We start from the raw sequence: 15,641 nt of genomic DNA, 5'->3' as shown, positions 1-15,641 counted from the left end.
AAAAACACAAAAGTAATAGTGAGCATGAAAATCCAAACTGCATCTATTACAATGGTAAAGCAATGTAGAAACCCATCAGGCTTAATGAGTGACGAAGTTAGCCCAGGTGACCCAGCCAGTAATAATAAACGACTTAATCTCTATGACAAGGAATTTAGAATGGAGCTATTAAGGATGCACAAGGAGCTAAAAGAAACAATGGAACACACTGCCAATAAAATACAAGAGGATATGAGTGCAGAAATGAGGACAATGCAAACAAAATTACAAACAGAAGTGACAGGTCTGAAAAACCTGGTAGATGAAATGAAAACTCAGTGGAAGGACAAAGCAGCAGAGAAACAGCTACTGAAAACAGAATCAGTGAACTCCAAGATGAGGTTCAGAGAATCTCCAGACAACAGAAGAAGATAGAAAAGAGGCTCAAGTTAAATCAACATATCAAAAGAGAACATTTGGATGAATCCAAGAAAAACATAATAATCACTGTGGTACCAAAGGAGCAGGAAAAAAACCTGGATGAAGAAACAAACGGTCAAAGCCATCATTGCTGAGAAGTTCCCAGAGCTGATGGGGACATTACCCATATCCATGAGGCACAAGGAGTACCAGCTAAAAGAAATTTAAATAGAAACACTCCACAACACATCCTAATCAGAATGACAAATACTGTAGATGGAGAGAGAATACTGAATGCAGCAAGATCAAAGAAGGAAATAGTTTACAAAAGAGAATCCTTAAGATTTACAGCAGATTTATCTGATAAAACCCTCAGGGCCCAAAGACAGAGGTAGAATATAGTGAAAAAAACTAAATAAACACCTCACCAAGAATACTTTTCCCAGCCAGACTCTCATTCATATATGAAGGAACAACACACAGCTTCACAGATAAAGAACTCAGACACTTCATAGAAACAAAACAATGTTGTAAGAACTAAATGCACTACTTTATTTTAAAACAAGTTCCACATTACACCAAAACTCCTAAATAAAGACAGTATAAATTCCCCTCATAATAATCTTTCTCGATGTCAATGGACTAAATGCATCAACAGGAGGCACAAAAGGACAGAATGGACTAGAAAATTGAACCCAATATTCTTCTGCCTACAAGAAACACATCTGAACAATCAAAGCAAACACAGGCTCAAAGTCAATGGTTGGAAAACAATTCTCCAAACAAACAAATCCCTCAAAAAAGCCGGGGTGGCCACTGTAGTATCAGACTGCATAGACTTCAGACTGAAGAAAGTTATGAGACAGTAAAGGTCATTCCTTAATTATCGAAGGATCCTTACACCAAGAAGAACTCACACTCCTAAATGTATATTCACCTAATGAAGGAATAACAAAATGCTTAAAACAACTGCTAATGGACTTGAAGAAGATCATTGATAGCAACACAATAATAGTAGGAGATTTTAACACTGCTTTGTCACCTCTCAATAGATCAACCAGACTAAAACTTAGCATGAAAATACTTTGAGAGAAAAAAATGGAAGAGAAAGGATTAGTGTGTGTGTGTGTGTGTGTGTGTGTGTGAGTGAGTGTGTGTGTGTGTTTCTTTTCATCCTCAAAAAGCTGAATGCACATTCTTCTCCAGTGCACATGGGACATTCTCCAAGATAGACCACATGCTGGGCCACAAAATGTACCTCAATAAAATTAAGAGGATAGAAATTGTATCAACTATCTTTTCAGACCATGAGGCACTGAAAATAGAAGTGAATTAGACCAAGAAATGGAGAATCAAATCAAATACATGAAAATTAAACAACTCACTACTCAACAGGCAGTGGCTTAGAGAGGAAGTCAAAGAGGAAATCGAAAGATTTCTGGAAACAAATGAGAATAAAGACATGAGCTACCATAATTTGTGGGCTGCAGCAAAAGCAGTGTTAAGAGAAAAGTTTATAGCTCTGTAAGCATTCATTAGTAAGGAAGAAAAAGCATACATAAATAATTTACACACAGCTTAATATCTTAGAAAGTGATCAACAAAAGCAACCTAAACCAGAAAGGAGGAAGGAAATAATAAAACTCTGAGCAGAAATTAATAACATGGATTTCAAAAAACAATCAAACAATCAATGAAACCAAGAGCTGGTTCTTTGAGAAAATAAACAAGACAGCTATACCACTAGCAAGACCCACAAAGAATGAGAGAACCCTAATAAACAGAATCAAAAATGAAAAGGGGGACATCACAACAAAAACCAAAGATTAAAAGCATAATCAGAGGTCACTTTGAGAAACTTTATGCCACAAAACAAGAAAACATTAAAGAAATGGATAAATTCCTGGATTTCTACAGCCTCTCAAGGCTGGACCTGGAGGATCTGGAATACTTAAACAGACCTATCACCATCAATAAAATTGAAATAGTAATCAAAAGTCTCCTGAAAAACAGAAGCCCTGGCCCATATCAATTCACTAGTGAATTCTTCTAAACCTTTAAAGAGGATCTACTTCCAATCCCTTTCAAACTTTTCCAGGAAATTGAAGAATCAGAAATACTTCCAAACAGTTTCTATGAGGCAAATATCCTCCTGATACCAAAGGCAGACAGAGACACCAAGAAACAAAATTATAGACGAATATCCCTTATGAACACAGATGCAAAATTCCTAAACAAAATCCTAGCAAACAGAATCCAATGACTCATCAGAAAAATCATACACCATGGCCAAGAAGGATTCATCCCGGGGATGAAAGAATCATTTGACACTTGCAAGTCAATTAACACAATACAAGACATCAATAAGAGAAAAGATAAAAATCATATTATCATATCAATAGATTCAGAGAAATCATTTGACAAGCTCCAGTACCCATTAATGATTAAAAATAAATAAATAAATAAACCTCTCAACAAAATGGGAATTGAAGGGGCTTTTCTCAGATAGTTAAAGCCATCTATCACAAGCCCACAGCAAGCATTATTCTCAATGAGGAAAAACTAAAAGCCTTCCTGCTAACTGGGAACAAACAAGTTTGCCCACTGTCGCCACTTTCATTCAACATAGTGGAAGTACTTGTCATAGCAGTTAGGCAAGAAAAAGATATCAAGCTCATCCAGATAGAAAAGGAAGCGATCAAGCTATCACTATTGCAGATGACAAAACACTAAAGATTCTACAGAAAAGCTTTTAAAAACAATAGGTTTGTATAGAAAAGTGACAGGTTACAAAATCAATACCCCAAAATCAATGGCTTCCCTATATACAAATAATGAAAGAGTGGAAAGAAAAATTAAAAAGCAATTCATCCACAATAGTGCCTCAGAAAATCAAGTACCTCAGAATCAGCTTAACTAAAGAGGCAAAAGACCTGTACAAAGAAAACGACAAAACACTACTTCAGGAAAAAAAAGAGGACACAAGGAAATGGAGACATATCCCCTGCTCATGGATTGGGAGGATTAACATTGTCAAAATGGCAATATTCCCAAAAGCATTAAACAGATTCAATGTGGTCTCTACAAAGATACACATGATATTTTTCAAAGAAATAGACAAAACACTCCTGAAATTCATATGGAACATTGAATCCCCACAAACAGCAAAAGCAAACCTTGGGAAAAGAAGATGGGTGGCATCACCTTCCCCAACTTAAAACTGTAGTACAAAGCAGTAGTAATTAAAACATCATGGTAGTGAAATAGAAACAGATTCATAGAATAATGGACTAGAGTTGAAGATCCTGACACAGACTCTAAAATATATGATCACTTAATCTTTGATAAAGGAACAATAAAGGTGAAGTGGAGAAAGGAAATTTTCTTCAACAAGTGGTGCTGGGGAAACTGGAGAGCTACATGCAAAAAAAAAAAAAATCAACTCGGACCTCTTTCTAATGCCAAGCAAAAAAAAGTTAGGTCAATATGAATTACAGAACTCAATATCAGACCTGAATCCATAAGGTACATGGAGGAAAGTGTTGACAGAACTCTCCATGACACTGAAATTAAAGGTATCTTCAAGGATAAAACATCACTAAGCAAGCAAGCAGAAAAGAACATAAATGAACCATGAGCTTAGATAAATGAAGCTCCAGAATGTGGGTTTCAGGACTAAATCTCCCAACTGCATGGTGGCAGTGGAACCGGACAGCCTCAGCCCAGCTTCCTGTCTGCTCCTGATGCCAGAAGTCATGCCCATAACCCACCCCCAGGTGCCATCTTGGTGCACCAACAGCCCGGGCCCAGAAGTTCCCAATTGAATGCCAAAATGGAATAGCTCCCTTCAGAGATGTTTCTGGAACCCAACCATTTATAATTTTAGAATTTCAGATATGGGAAATGATATGCAAAATGAGCAATAGAAAATAAATGATCTAGCATCTGCCCCTGGAAGGCAGGCTTGAATGGTGATGGGAAAATTTCATCAAAACATAGTCCCCAAAATTGAGAGAGAGAGTATCTGAGCAATTGTCTCCCATAGAGGCAGGGTGAGGACTGGGGGGGATGAGGGGGATAATGGGGACATTGGTGGTGGAAAGTTTGTACTGGTGTAGGGATGGGTGTTTGATCATTGTATGGCTGAATCTCAAACATAAGATCTTTGCAACCATCTCACAGTGGTTCAATAAAAATAAATAAATAAATAAATGGGCTACATTAAACCAAGAAGCTTCTGCTCCTCAAAACAAACAGTGATCAAAATACACAGACCATGGAATGGGAAAAAATATTACCTAATACCTACCAGATAAGAGGTTAATATCCAAAATATATAAGACACTGGTAGAACTTTATGTGGAAAAAAACTCAGCCTCATCAAAAAATGGGGAAAGGAAATGAACAGAAGCTTCCAAAAAAGAAAATACAAATGGGCGAATAGCACATGAAAAAATGCTCCACGTTGCTAATCATCAGGGAGATGCAAATCAGAATAACAATGAGATATCACTTCACACTACACAGACTGGCACATATCAAAAAGAACAAGAACAACCAGCGCTGACATGGATGTGGGAAGAAATGAACTCTCATTCACTGTTGGTGTATGCCAACGGGTCCAGCCTATTTGGAAAACAATATGGGCATTCCTCAAAAATACTAGAAATTGAGCTTCCATATGACCCTGCAAGACCACTTCTGGGAATATACCCTTAAGGTTCAAAAAAACAGTAGAAATGACATCTGCACTTGTATGTTCATTGCAGCACTGTTCAGAATATCCAGAATCTGGAAACAACCCAAGTGCCCGAGAACAGATAAGTTTGGTACATCTATACATTGGAATACTATGCAGCTGTTAGGAAAAAAATGAAGTCATGAAATTTGCATATAGGTAGATGACCGTGGGAGACTATTATGCCAAATGAAATGAGTCACAAAGAGAAGAACATCCAAAAGAACAAAAGCAACGAGTGTTGGCGTGGATGTAGTGAGAAAGGGACCCTCCTTCACTGCTGGTGGGAATGCCAACTGGTTCAGCCCTTTTGGAAAACAGTATGGATGATTCTCAAAAAATTAGAAATTGAGCTCCCATTTGACCCAGCAATACTACTCCTGGGAGTATATCCCAGAGAGGCAAAAAAGTACAGTCATCTGCACTTCTATGTTCATTGCTGCACTATTCACAATAGCCTCGAGTGCCTGAGAACAGATGACTGGTTAAAGAAACTTTGGTACATCTACACAATGGAATACTATGCAGCTGTTAGAAAATATTAAGTCATGAAATTTACATACAAGTGGTTCTAACATGGAAAATATCATGCTAAGTGAAATCAGCCAGAAAGAGAGGGACAGACATAGAAAGACTGCACTAATCTGGGAACTATAAAGTAACAGAATGGGAGTCGAACACCCAAGAATAGTTGAGATAAGTACCAGGAGGTCTGCTCCACGACTTGGAAGCCAACAGCACACGCTGCGGGGAAAGGCAGCTCAGATAGAGAGGGGAACACCAAGTAAAGGATGTTTGGAGGACTCGCTCGGGATGCGAGATGTGTGCTGAAAGTAGTCTACAAAACAAACACAACGGCCACTTAATACCTCTATTGCAAACTATAACACCGTAAAGGAAATAGTGAGCAAAAGGGAATGCCCTGCCATAGAGGAGGGGTGAGCTGGGGGGTATGGGGTGAGGGGTGGGAGGGCTAATGGGATCATTGGTGGTGGAGAATGAGCACGAAAGTTTGTAAGTCTACAGCTGTACCTCATGGTGCTTCATTAATTAAAAAAAATAAATAAAAATTTAAAAATTAAAAGAAAACATAGCAAAACACAATTTTAAAAAAAAGAAAAAAGAGAGGAACAGACATAGAATGACTGCACTCATTTGTGGAATATATAATAACATAGTATGAGACTAACACCCAAGGACAGTTAGAGACAAGGGCCAGGAAGATTGGTTGGAAGCCTGCTTCATGAGTTGGGGAAGAAGGCAGCTGAGACAGAGAAGGGACCACTGAGTCAATGTTGGCTGGAGGGACCACAGGGGATAGGAGATATGTGTTGAAAATAGACAAAGGACCAAACATAATGTCCTCTCAGTATCTGTATTGTAAACCATAATGCCCCAAAGTAGAGAGAGAGTAAGAAGGGAACTGCCTGCCACCATAGAGGCAGGGGGTGGGATGGAGTGGGGGTGGGGGGAAGGATACTGGGGACATCGGTGATGGGAAAACTACACTGATGGAGGGATGGGTGTTCAATCATTGTATGACTGAAACTCAATCATAAAAGCTATACAAATGTATCTCATGGTGCTTAAATTTAAAAACTTTTAAGTAAAATAAAGTTTAAATGGGAAGATTTTATTTTATTTTTATTTTTTTTATTCCATTGTGTAGATGTACCAGAGTTATTTTTTTTTTTATTAGTGAAACACCATGAAGTACAGTTGTAGATTTACAAATTTTTGTGCTTGGATCTCGGTCATTCCACGATCAAATACCCATCCCTCCACCAGTGCCCATTTTCCACCACCAGGATAATATCCCTCCCCCCCATCCCCCCCTGCCACTGTGGCAGGGCATTCCCTTTTGTTCTCTCTCTCCTTTTGGGTGCTGTGATCAGCAAGACAAAGACAAACAAAAGACTTCACTGGTTAATTAGTAAGCTCAAACTTCTTTTAGAATGATAAGTAATATACTAAATATTGGTAAAAAGAAATTTTTTTATTTAAAAATATTCTCGAGGCTCATCATAAGACAAATATTGCATCTAAATACCTTTTAATATATACTGCTGAAGGAAAATGACATTAAAAGCATTTTTATGATAGAAAAATAATTGTTTAAACACATAATAATGGTGTTAAATAGTATACAATCCACATTAGTGCTCCCACACATTGCATTAGTGACTGGAGCACCTAGGCACAATCCGGGGCAGGAAGGAAATGATCAAGAGAGGGGCTAAAGAATATTCAAGACGTTTCTAGGGCATTCTTCCTAGCATCCTCACCCCTCTCTATCAGAATATTTCTGTGAAAGCACAAGAAATTATTAGAAAGCCTGTGTGTAATTTACAGTAATAACCAGTGTTCTCAATTTACTTCCAAAACCTCTCAACAACCGATGCCTAATGATACCCACATTAAAAAAACAAACGCTACACTGATAAAAAAAAAAAACTATTTTAAAAACTAGTTTTATAGCTCTATTTACTCTATAAAAAACTAGTTTTGAAAATGCACATCATAAATGATGGCTGGTGTTTTTTTTATCCTTGACCTTTCAATTGCTTTCAGTGGTTCAAGACATTTAACTTTCATCTAAAAAGATGTGACTGAACTGAAGGGAGCTAAAACATAAAATAGACATTTCCCTTTCACAGAAACAATATGTAACCTTTAACTCTGAACTGCATGTCGGAAGATTTAAAGCACTGCACTCACCTGTAGCTGGGATATGGTTAAAGGGTATCGGAATAATATCCAGGTAACACCTTCACTGCATGGCGGAATAGTTAGAGAGCCTTCATAGACCCAGTAGTCCCGCAGCAGAGGATCTGTGCAACCACAGGGACAAGCCACAAAAATGCAAGTTAATTAACAATAATTTGAACCCTCCAATGAGGATCTTCAAAATTACAGATTTCAAGCAATAGCTTAGATGATGTTATTTTAAAGTAAGAACCTCATGTATGCATTGCTTGTTTTTAATATTTTTTAATTCAGTATATACCAAAAAATGATCAATTCCATATATAATTAATGAGTATTCAGTAACATTGACCATATGTTTTCTTAAACTAGAAACCACAAAATTAATCAATAAAAATAAAGTAAACTCTATTATTTATTGTGATTTCTAATGGTGGTTCACCATATATATATATATATATATATTATAGGCAAATCAAGACAGTCACTTAAAAAGAAACATAAGCTTAGACTTTTGTTTTTTTTGAAATATTTAACTGACTTTCTAAGTATGTTGCATGAACTCCTACAGTGTCTATAAGAAACTAGTGTTATATGTCCTTATTAGTCCCTTTTTTCAGATGAGTATAATAAAATCACAGAGGTTGTAAAATTTGCTCAAGATTACTCAGCTAAATTACTGGGAGAGCCAGAATTCGAACCCAAAAAAGTTTGAATTCAAAGTCTGTGTTTTTATTTATTTATTTAGGCCACATATTGCAGTGCTCAGAGCTTACTCTTGGTTTTGTGCTCAGGGATCTCTCCTGGAAGTGCTCAGGGGAACACAGATGGCACCAGAGATCAACCCCAGGTCAGCAGCATACAAGGCAAGCTCCCTGCCCACTGTACTGTTTCTCTGGTCCTCTAAGTCTATGGTTTAAAGTACCTTATTTTAACTACCTATCCCTTACTTGTTCAACAGCAAAATGTTAAGATTGTCTTTAAAATGATAGAAGCAAAGCAATTGTTCTAATGGAACTTTCATTTTGCCTTATGGGAATTCATGATTGAATAGAATGTGTACAAGTCCAACATATGATGAAAGATGATTTGATGTAAAATAATTAAATGTAAAAAACAAAAGATGCAATGCAAGCTATTTGGTCTTATTTAAAACATCAAGTAACAGCATTATTTACACAGAAATGTGAAAAATAAATCTTAATTCAAAAGTTTTTTTTTCTTTTTGTTGCTTTTTAAAAAAAACAGTCTTGATTATAAATTACATTGTGAATGTTATGTGCGATCAGACATCACACCTTGCTGGCAATGTTTGGGATTCCATGTGGGACACCAGGGATCTAACCCAAGTTTTGACATGCAAGGCAAATGTGTTATCCACTGCACTAGGCATAGGCCCCCAATATTCTGGCTGTTTTGTGCACAATAACTCTTACCTGTCCAGATATCCCTAGGCAATATATGTAAACCACAGTATGATTACAAAGGGTTAGTTTATAAATTAGACCTTTTAACTTTACTCGAGATAAATAAGAATTTCGCTGATTAAACACCAAGACTACACTATTATGCTTGTGCTTTATATTTTTTTGTTACTTTTTTAATCCCAGGATTGAACTTAATACCTTATTTTGCAAAGTATGCACTCAGCCACTAAGCTCCAACCCCTAGAAAGAGGTAGAAATGTTTACAAATGATAATCCTTATACTCCTAATGGGAAAGCTTATCATTCCCAAAGGTTTACTCCAATGCTCGGAGCCATCTCTAACCAGTACATTTTGGAGACATTATAAGAGGTAAAGAAACTGTAAAAACCAATAATATATGTAGTCAGATATACTATAAGGAAAAAGGGCACTCATATGCATAATGAAAATATATTTGACATTCTGGTAAATGTGAATACTCACCTGGTAACAACGTGTTAGGGTTAAAGCAGGGAATTGTCTTGGACTTCCCCTGAAAAACAAAAACAATATGCCCTATGTTAACCTAATATTTGAAATTTTTTAAATAAAAAAAACACTAACACTAAAAGTCCAGGATGAAGCTTCTTCTGAATAACCTTCATGACCCCCAGAGATTTGCGGGTGCCTCATTCTCTTCTGGAAGGACCAACAGATGTCAGTTTCAACAAATATCCCTGCTCTGGGTGTATGGCTACTTTCTTTGGTACTGTAGTTTGGTTTTCTCTATAATTCTTGGTGTGAAACTTAACATCTGTCTGTCATAGTGGCTGTCTGCCTCAAGTCAATTATTTTTCCATGCATATCATAGAGCCCTGGTATAAAACACCTAAACCCTAGCCTAGGAAATTCTTTCCTCCTGTGCTTTGATTTCAGCCCTTTGCCTTCTTGGAATTACAATCCAACGATTGTTTTGTCTCATCTGAGTCTAGTAACATGTGCTGGATCTACACTGGATACATTTTGCTTCTAGAGAAGACGTCTGTCAGTTGGACCAAAAATAAAAATTAAAAAAAATAATAACTTCAATCAAAGTCACTTAATTTTCAGAAATGTAGAGACATTGCTCAGACTAGACTTAAATTTCATAGAAAACAACTGTACTTTTATTTAAATAATTTGTATTCAAAGCCACTATTTATTTTTGATTTGGGGCCATAGACGGCAATGCTCAGGGGTTACTCAGCGATCTGCACTCAGATAATGCTGGGGGAACTATATGGGATGTTGGGGATTGAGCCTGGTTTGGCCATGTGCAAGGCAAGCACCCTACCTGCTGTACTATCATTCCACCCACCCCCCACAACCACTATTTTAATAATGCCAGACTTAGAGGCTGACTTAGAGGCAGACAGGACTTAAACTTCTTTAATTATGTAAATAAGAAACAACATTCATGCACAATCTCTCAGCCTTTTACTTAGAGAGACTCTATGGCATATGAAAGAATCCAGCTTATTTGCCTCTCACCATCCTCCTGTATTCCACACTGACTCATATTCTATTAACTGAAGAAATAAAGGAAAATTTCTCAGTCTATTCCTAGTGGGAAAATTTCCTCATTGCCTTTTGATTAGCTATCCCTCAGGCAGCCTAGGAAATGACCTCACACCATAGAGTAGTCTGCTTTACCTGATAAGAGTATTTCTGTGTGCCCTAAGACCTGAGGCCACCCATACCTGCTGGATCAGATGAATTTATCCTGACAAAGTGGTTGATGGTGAATGTTGGCTTTGCTATGGGATTCTGGGGGTGGGGGAGCTGAGGGATGGGACATGGTTCAAATCAGAGAGGCTCAGGTCATGCAGGCCTGGCCTGCCTCCTAACTCATCCTAATAAAAATCTCTGGACACTAAGGCTAGGGTGAGCTTCCCTGGTGAGTCTCATAAGATGGGGGTACCTGGGGCTGGAGTGATAGCACAGTGACAGCACAGTGATAGCACAACAGGTAGTGCATCTGTCTTGCATGCAGCCAACCCAGATTCAATTCCCAGCATCCCATATGTTCCCCTGAGCACGGCCAGGAGTAATTTCTGAGTGCAGAGCCAGGAGTAACCCCCTGAGCATCGTTGGGTGTGACCCAAAAAGAAAAAATAGATGGGGGTACCTTCCAAGAATTTCCAGGGAAGCACAAGAGTAATTCTCAGGAATTCAAGGGTGTCACTCAGGCCTAAAGTGCCATGACCCCTAGGGCCATGCTAGTGGCACTTTGGAGCCACCAGAGTCAACCAGGTGGAACTCAAAGATCTCTAAGGTTACATCTGGGTATACTCAGGGAACATACAGGGCCACTGAACTGGGATTCCATGTATGCAAGAAAGTATGTGTCTTAACCCTTGCATGGTTGCCCCAGTCCTGTGTACTGATTTGTTGTTGTTATTATCTGTTTTATTTTGGACCACACTCAGCAGTGCTCACGGCTTACTCCTAGCTCCGCACTTAGGGATCAATCCTGGCAGGATTCCGAATTGACTTGGTGGTGATCAAACTCGGGTCAGCCACCAGTCCACTGTGTGCTGAATTTTTATCTTCATTCCCTGCTGTAATAAACTTTAACCCTGGGAATAATCACTTCCTGTTAATCCTTTTGGAAATCATCAAGTCTGAGGGGATGGTCTGGGAATCTCTTCCAGAAGCAATGTTTTCTTTCCTGTTAAATAATGACTTACCTTATATTGAATATCCTGGAGGATTTCAGTCACAGCTTTCAGGCCTATATGTTCCTTTCCTATCTGAAATACATAAACCATAGATCATAACCATGACATTTTAAATAGTAGCATTTTACTCAAAATTACAGAAGTATATTCCAGTCCATTTGAATGCTCTTCCTGGGGAGTACTTGAATAATATTATTAATAACCAGTATACTATCCTCTGAAGGCAATTAGAGCTACAACAGAAGTAGTACAATCGAGTACTATAAGGGCCAGGAGTACAGGAATAAGGCATTCTTCTTTGCACACCTCCAACCCAGGTTGGAGCACCACGACTGGCCCCCTGGGCTTTTCCAGGAGTGAGCCCTGAGCACAGAGCCAGGAGTGAGTCCTGCGCACAGTAGGGTATAGCTCCAAAGTAATAAAATATTAGAGACTTTCTTGGATGTTTTTAAGAAACAGTATTAAATTAATCTTACTGTGTATAAGCATCACTCATTAAGCTATGGAGATCAAATAAATGATCTAATACTGTGGGAAGAAAGAACATTTCAGGGATATTGCTGATTTAAAATGATCATATGCCCAATCTTTCCATTTTTATCTTAGCTATAGATTATTGTTATAAATTTTAATCTAGTTTTGAAAATCATAATCAATGTTTATTAACTTGGAAAAGTGGGTATATTCCATTTTTGAGAGTAACATTTCTTGCTTACCACTAAATATAATTCTGTAGTCACATTTTGTTCTTAAATTAATAAAAATATGCTATTTGTGGCTTTCAATTTCAAAATATATGTCATTATATATTATTAGTGTAGTTAATGCTGCAGAGACAATAAAGTTTATAAAAACTTACTATTAAGTATTCTTGATCTTAACTTTAAAAATTATAGCTATAATCTAATTTCTACTTTCCCTACAAGTTTCAATACTGATTATGTCCTCCAGAATAATAAAAGACTGTAAAACAGATCATCTGTAAGCTCAGATACACTATCACTGTTATCATTTATTTTTTTTCCTCATCCACATTTTTGGGAGAAGGACCTAGAAAAGCACAGATAGACGAGCTATGTCAATATTCTATTCATCTCCAAATTGTGAAATAAACTAGATGAAAGGGCACCAAAGAGGAAAGAGAGACAAGAAACTTTCATAATCCAAGGCCAATCATGATTTTAAAATCCAAGTGTTTGCTCATGAGATACGTCTTTTAAAAAAATTATCTGCAGTTCAAAGAAATCTCTAAAGCATATTTACTTATGAATACAAAGGCCCAGCCTTGAGGAAGAAGCCATCCTTCACTAAATCCTGCAGGCAAGCATGTCCCAGTCTTGCGGACTTCAAAAAGACACAGCACCGGCACATCTGCCTGCCGCTGGGATCTCTTTTCCTGTCGTGGCTCTCCTGACAGGCCATAGCTCCTGACAAGCCACATCACAACATCACAGTGCTGCAAATCAGACAACACAGTGACTCAGGAGCAAGGTCACTTGTGTTGGGGGCCAGCGCTCTGATCCTGACTTAGAGCGATGAGCCAGTTTACTTAACCTCTATGTCTTTCACCTTCCTCATTTATATATCTGGGAAGATAAAAGTAATAAATTCATTGCTTTGTTTTGGTTTTGTAAGGGTTTTTTCATGGGGGGTGGGGGGGCGAGGTGTTCCAATGATATTTAAGGCTTGCTGCCAGTTCTGTGCCAGAGATCAAGCAAGTGGGGCTTGAAGAGCCATATGTAGTGCTGAGGATTGAACCAGGGTTGGCTGTGCGAAAGGCAAGCACTCTACCTGCTATACTCTCCAGCCCCAAAGTAATAGTTTTAAAGGAGCTGAAGGCAATACTAAATCAAGCAAAGAACTTAAAATTGAGCATCTTAATTTGATAACTACTATAATTATTCTTACTCAGAACATACAGCATTAAAATCAGTTTGGACATAGATGGACAAGTAGCTATTGTACATACATGTAAAGGTAGATATATATACATGTATATCTACCTGTATATATGCATATATATTACAGTAGCTATTATTATTACTGGCAGCTTCCATCTATAAAGATTTTTAACTTTATGAGCAAAGCTGGGCTGGAGTGATAGCACAGCGGTAGGGCATTTGCCTTGCGTGCAGCCAGCCCGGCCAAACCGGGTTCAATTCCTTTGACCCTCTCGGAGAGCCCGGCAAGCTACCAAGAGTATCTCGCCTGCAAGGCAAAGCCTAGCAAGCTACCAGTGATGTATTCAATATGCCAGACACAGTAACAACAAGTCTCACAATGTTACTGGGCCCGCTTGAGCAAATCGATGAACAACAGGAGGACAGGACAGGATGAGCAAAGCTTTAGAGAGCCTGCAACATATTCTAGCTACTGTCTCATCACTCCTCTCATTTTTTGTCAAATTTCTGCATAAAGATATTCAACCACCAAAAAAAGCAAATAGAGATGAAAGTCTGGATTCCACAACCCTGAAAAGTCTGCAGTAGTTCAGGTCACAGCACTACCTGGCACTGATTCTCCCGTGATCCACCAGATCAATGAGTTTCTTTCCCACAGGAGTCTCATCCCCTAGTGGTATTGGTAAGGGGGAAGAGGAGCCACTCCTGGTGGTACCTGGCCCTGTGGCTCAGCCCAGGGACAAGGGCTACAAATACCATTGCTCAAAAGCCAGATGGTAGCAGAGACTAAACTTAGGGACCTCACACATGAGAGGCACACACTCCCCAACTCTGAACTAGCTTCATGGCCCCTCACTGAGCTTCTAACATTGATGATCACCATCTTTTACGTACACATACCCTCTGGGGAGTTTCCTCTTAGAATCTCAGCCCTGCCCGATCCTGTCCTGTCACCCTTCATCTTCTCTCATTCTCAGGAATGGGAGGACTGAATCTTCGAGAATCACTCTCTCACCAACAACTCTTGGCTTATGTGCAGCCCTCTCATCTCTGAGATGTCTTTTCCAATGGACACTGAGCTGCTTCCATCAGAGACAGAACTGAAACGGGGGTCAACACCCTGCTGCTGCCCATTGATGGGGGTCACTGACCACATGAACGGGCAATCAATGCTCCTCTGACTGGCTGATCATCTTGTGATGTTATCATGCTCTATTTGTCACTACTGACCCTCTGGTCACTTGCTTGAAGGCATCACTCCCTGTCAACACTCTTCAACGCCCGTGTTGGTGGCCTTTTTATCCTTTAATCCATGGCTTTCAACCACTTCCTCAGCAAACAAACCTGAAAGAATGCCTGGAATTGTTTTCTCTCTGAAAACTTGCGCTCCACAATGCCATCTCTGTCTGACCAGAGCTTCTCACCCACCAAGCTTGAGCCTCTCTTTTCTTTCTCCCATTCCCTCATCACAAACTTTTCTGGCCACTGTCACTTTGCCTCTATTATTTCCTCTACACCAAATGATATCTTTTGAACTATTTTGGTTTCTTTAATCCCTTTTTCCTTCTAAATCATTTGCTTTCCATTAAGTGCAACAATTTTCTACAATTCTATGCTCTCTTACCTGGATAGAAAATAATCCCAATACATAGTCCTGTGCAATTCTATGATATCCCATCTCAGCTAGGACCACTCTACCTCATTCCTCTCCTGGGTTTATTCAAAACCCAGTTCCACATCAACATTTCCAATAAAACAAACTAGACTTTG

The 15,641-nt window shown here is 38.6% G+C and overlaps 1 protein-coding gene across 1 annotated transcript in view; it reads right to left on the bottom strand.

The window, feature by feature from the left end:
- The window catches only part of CA8 (carbonic anhydrase 8), a 121,168-nt gene that overhangs the window by 43,009 nt on the left and 62,518 nt on the right, over positions 1 to 15,641 (bottom strand). Inside the window, exons 5-7 of the mRNA XM_056109951.1 lie at positions 11,980 to 12,042; positions 9,755 to 9,803; positions 7,856 to 7,968 (exon numbers count right to left, since the gene is read on the bottom strand). Of these exons, the coding sequence (XP_055965926.1) occupies positions 7,856 to 7,968; positions 9,755 to 9,803; positions 11,980 to 12,042 (225 nt within the window). The remainder of the gene's footprint in view (positions 1 to 7,855; positions 7,969 to 9,754; positions 9,804 to 11,979; positions 12,043 to 15,641) is intronic.

The sequence above is a fragment of the Sorex fumeus genome, unplaced genomic scaffold (assembly GCF_029834395.1).
Source record: "Sorex fumeus unplaced genomic scaffold, SorFum_2.1 ptg000002l, whole genome shotgun sequence".
NCBI lineage: Eukaryota > Metazoa > Chordata > Mammalia > Eulipotyphla > Soricidae > Sorex > Sorex fumeus.
The sequence above is the reverse complement of the archived record's forward strand: the minus strand, read 5'-3'. Positions and strand labels throughout refer to the sequence as shown.